At 44.2% G+C, this 4,354-nt stretch overlaps 1 protein-coding gene across 1 annotated transcript; it reads left to right on the forward strand.

Moving 5' to 3' along the window:
- Positions 1–227: 227 nt before the first annotated feature.
- On the forward strand, positions 228–4,064 carry LOC136546507 (uncharacterized). Its single transcript, XM_066538486.1, has 2 exons — positions 228–691; positions 3,616–4,064. Exons 1-2 carry the CDS (start codon positions 310–312, stop codon positions 3,678–3,680), a joined length of 447 nt encoding a protein of 148 aa, XP_066394583.1. The 5' UTR covers positions 228–309; the 3' UTR covers positions 3,681–4,064.
- The last annotated feature ends 290 nt before the right edge of the window (positions 4,065–4,354 follow it).

A 4,354-nucleotide genomic window follows, 5' to 3' on the forward strand; every position in this document is an offset into this window, starting at 1 on the left:
AGAAGCGGTGCCAATATTATGATACAATTAGCAAGTTTAGAGGGGCCAAAAATGCATTTTAAGAGTAATGGGATATGAACGAGAATGTGGAACAAATATAAGGACCACTAAAGAAATTTCCTCATGTTTTATAATGGCTGGGAAATTCTTGGAAACGGCTCTTTGGTGTTACTTATTACTCTGCTTGAAGTTGCAGTCTCAACTACTCCGGAGAGCGGAGACTTTGCCATGCTCTCTTGCACAATTCCATTTCTTCTCCTCTCTACCTGACTATACCTCTGGCCACGGGCTTCCCTGTGCGATACTGCGATGCATCCCGAGTTCGTGCTCAGATCCCTCAAGACCATAGGCAAGGCAGTCCGCATGCTGTACTCGCATACTCCTAGGTGGCACCTGCTCCAGGTACTCGTCGCAACTTTTCTGCTGCACCTCGGACTGACGGCGTTGCTGGTGAAGATAGCAAGCCCCGCGGTCAACCTCGATTCCATGGCTCTGTTCTACGAGATCGAGGACAATTCGACGGCGGCAGCATCTGACGCCGTGGCCATGCCCGGGATTGCGACTGTTGATGACAAAGCCACGGAGACATCGGCCCCGTGGCTGTGGAAGCTCCAACTCTTAGGTGAACTCTTCTGGAGGTTGATGTTGATTATTACGATATTTGGTTTCTCCAAGGTTCTTGCTCTTGAAGGTACGTACTTCCTCTGTTCCAGAATGAAAGGCGTTCTGGTTTCTCGAGAAATTAACTTTTTTTTTAACTTTTATCAGTCATATATAAAAGAATATTAATATTTATAATACAAAATTAGTATTAGTATCATTAGAATGATCGTTGAATAAGATTTTGCTACGGTACATCTATTACTCTCAGGAGGTAAGAGTTTGAATAAATCCGAACCGTTGAATTTTAGAACATATTAGACAATTAAATAATCAAATAATAAGGAAAAAATGTTGGCTATATCTGTGCGCTGATTTCCTTGCCATATCTGATATAGGACCATGCACAATAGTTATGGCACGTATGTACAAGATTTATATGTGTATCTGTATGATTATCTCGCGTAATACTACATGCTTCTGGGTATGTGCAACTATAATCACTATGTAGCGAAAATAGTTAGACTTCTTGCCACGTGTCATTAACTCATTATAGTATATTATATATAATGCAAATATATCACGTATATTTTATATATATGTGTGTGGCGGTGTTTAGGATCATCGGCTAGTAAATTTCTAGTTTGCGCTCTGGCCCGGATGGTGTGCTCGGAGGACACAAGGATTATACTGGTTCGGACAGAACGTTCCTATGTCCAGTTTGCTGCTGCTCGTGTTACCGGCACTGTCTGTAGTAGAGGTTACAGATGGACGAGAGAAGGAGCGGATCCCAGGTCTCTAGTGGAGGGATTGAAAAGTGCTGAGAGCTTGTTCAGCTGCTCAGTTGTGTGCCCGTGCCTCCCTCTCTCTTGTGTTGCGTTGTGTTCCCCCTTTTATAGAAGAATGGGAAGATGCAGGTTACATCAGAAAAAGAGAAGAGAGAGAAAGAGGGAGAAAATCGAGGAGAAGAAGCCCTCTGGGCCGCCGCGTCCTTCTTCTCCTTCATGCGGGTCTCGCCGACGCTGTAGATGGTGACGGGGACGGCTCCACGTTGGGCTCATGTTCACCACTGGTGCCATGCCTCGACGTCATCAACTGGTTGTGGCGTTCCATCCCGTCCCGGCGGACGGCGTGGTAAACCGACGCGCCTGTCAGCGGCCGTACGGGGATTAGGCAGCACAGCGCTCACGCACCTGTCATTGTTGGCGATGCGAACCTCGGGGCGTGGCCTGTCGTGCCCGCGCCCTTCTTGTGTCATAGGCTTGACCCAGGCCCACACGCTTTGGACCCGTAGTGGTTAGGGGTGGTACGGACCCCGCCGGGCGAGACGGAGCCCGCGCCCGAAGGGTCGGACGAGACAGAGCCCTCGCCCGAGGGGTCGGGCGAGACGAAGCCCGCGCCCGAGGAGTCGGGCGATACGGAGCCCGTACCCTCGGGGTCAGGCGACACAGGGGCGTGCCCGAGAGGTCTGGCGAGGCAGAAACCGTCCCTTCGGGGTCGGTCGAGACTGAAATACGTCCTTGATTATCTAGGCGAGTTGTCATCCGCGGTCCTTACATCCCTTCTTCGGGTATAACTAATACTGATACCTGACAATGTGGTTGTGATACATATACACCTGTCACGTTACAACATTTTTATATACATAAATAACTATAAGGATAGGGTTTCATATTTATTTCTTTTAACAAATTTGTCACGTAAAAAATGTTTTGATTATGTTACGTGCATGTTTTTTTTCTTGTCGATACAGGTTTGGCTTTGTTCACGTTAAGAAATAATGTATATAAAATAATGTTAATCAAGTTAGTATGTCATATCCAAGTTGCAAAATAAAAAAAGATTTACCATATCTAATAGATCAGCACGCATCAATTAGATCTAGAAAAATATTTTTATATCTATTACTTTTCTTATTTCACATATTGTCCGTGTTCGCTGGTCTGGAGGAAACCAGCCAGCCGGCTGGTTCCCCTCACGCGGCACTGTTCATCCATTCAGCCGAACAATGTTTTTCTCTCACAACAAACCAGCCAGAACAGTGTTTTCAGTCAAGTTTCAGACCAGCGAACGGGGCTATTACCTCTTAGGAAGTAATAGATGATATCAACCCTCCGATCCAATTAAATGAACGGCTCACAGTTACTTATGGTACCACAGCAAGGCCTCGTTGAATATATTTTTATAATAAACTTATTTAGAGATATAAATGTAACATGCATTTTCTACAAACCTAGTTAAAGTTTAGAAAGTTTGACCTACACATATCTCGTAGTGTCTTTTTCAGTTTTCTAGGACAGAGGGAGTATATGTTTATCATTATGAGGTAAACAAATTTTGCTACTTATATACAGCTTGTTTCTTCTGTTGTGTTGGCAACTAGAGCCAACTAATGTTACCCACACATCGTTGACTAAGCTAGGCCTTAGCTTCGCCACACTTTTGTAGCAAGAAAAATAGCTAGAGCTAGGCAAGAAATCGAAGTCTATAAAATATGAATCACGTGGTTAAAAATTAGAAAAACATAGTTGTGATAGTAACCAAACACTATCTACTAAAACCATGACAGCCTGAAGTTATTAATTATTTACTCAACCGTGCCATGAGGCGCGTTTTTCATTAAGAGGAAATAGATCGAGCAAAACTACCCGAATACAACACAGCAATAGGAGATTACCGGCGCAAGAGATAAAAGAACAGCTTCTGCACAAGCGCAGACACTGAATCAATGAGGAACATGCGCTAAGGTTATTACTTATTAGGACGATGAGCCAAATTTATTTGTCAACTCACGATACTCGTGTGGTTAAAAACAACTAAAAACCATTATACTCTCTCCGTTTTAAATTATAAGTTGTTTTGACTTTTTTTACATCCTATTTGCTATGTATTTAGATATAACATATGTCTAGATATATTGATTGGTTTCTTTTATATTGTACTTGTTAAAAATAAAAAGAAACAAAGCGTAACCAAAATCAATTATTAAATGTGTTTCTCAAATTGAAAATGCAGATACAGATTGCCTAAGAATGGTCCTGTTCCATCTAATCCGATCCATGGAACCAATCACATGGTAAGACAAGGACGAGATGTAACACCAGGGACAAACAAGTCGATCATAGGTATTTTCCTTGTACCCTTGACCTGGAGGGAGGTGAAGAGTTTGGCTCTTGTAGCGTTCATTGGAGAGACTCTGGTGACGTTCGCTTTCGTGTTGCTGGAAGAAAGTGGCCTAGACGACCACCTCCGAAAACTGACCGACTTCATTGGCTGCGTGCATCTGGTTACCGTGGTGGTCATTTCATCAGAAGGCCTATACGGCTTTGGTGCTATGACAGGGCATGGAAACTCGTGGTTCCCAGATACCATGACGTCTCCGTTTTTGGTGTAACGTTTGTATTGACGCAGGAAGCTCTGGAGTATGCTTTGTGGATGACATTTTCTCAGGGGCAAGAGAAGGAAGTGGAGGCAGCGGTTATCAGGGAGGACACGGCTGCCGAAATGTTGCAGTTCTCCCTCGTCGCAGCCTTTGTGGCTGTCATTATGCAGTCATTCGCGTGCTCAATGATCTTGGCGTTCTACAAGGAAAGCATTAGTGGGCGTCAAAAGGAAAGCATTAGTATCTATGAACAGCACCGAAGTACAGCCGTGGTGAGTAGTGTATATATGCATCCATGCCTCTCTTTTTGGTCACTACCGAAGTTTGCCGACCCACGCTATGCTTCCGCGCATGGCTGTGTCCGGATGCAAG

Source organism: Miscanthus floridulus, chromosome 3 (assembly GCF_019320115.1).
Source record: "Miscanthus floridulus cultivar M001 chromosome 3, ASM1932011v1, whole genome shotgun sequence".
In the NCBI taxonomy this organism is placed as follows: domain Eukaryota; kingdom Viridiplantae; phylum Streptophyta; class Magnoliopsida; order Poales; family Poaceae; genus Miscanthus; species Miscanthus floridulus.

Coding starts and splice junctions, on each gene's coding strand:
- LOC136546507 (XM_066538486.1), top strand. CDS start 310: ATGCATCCCGAGTTCGTGCTCAGATCCCTCAAGACCATAGGCAAGGCA. Junction 692..3,615: donor CAAGGTTCTTGCTCTTGAAG/GTACGTACTTCC, acceptor TTGAAAATGCAG/ATACAGATTGCCTAAGAATG.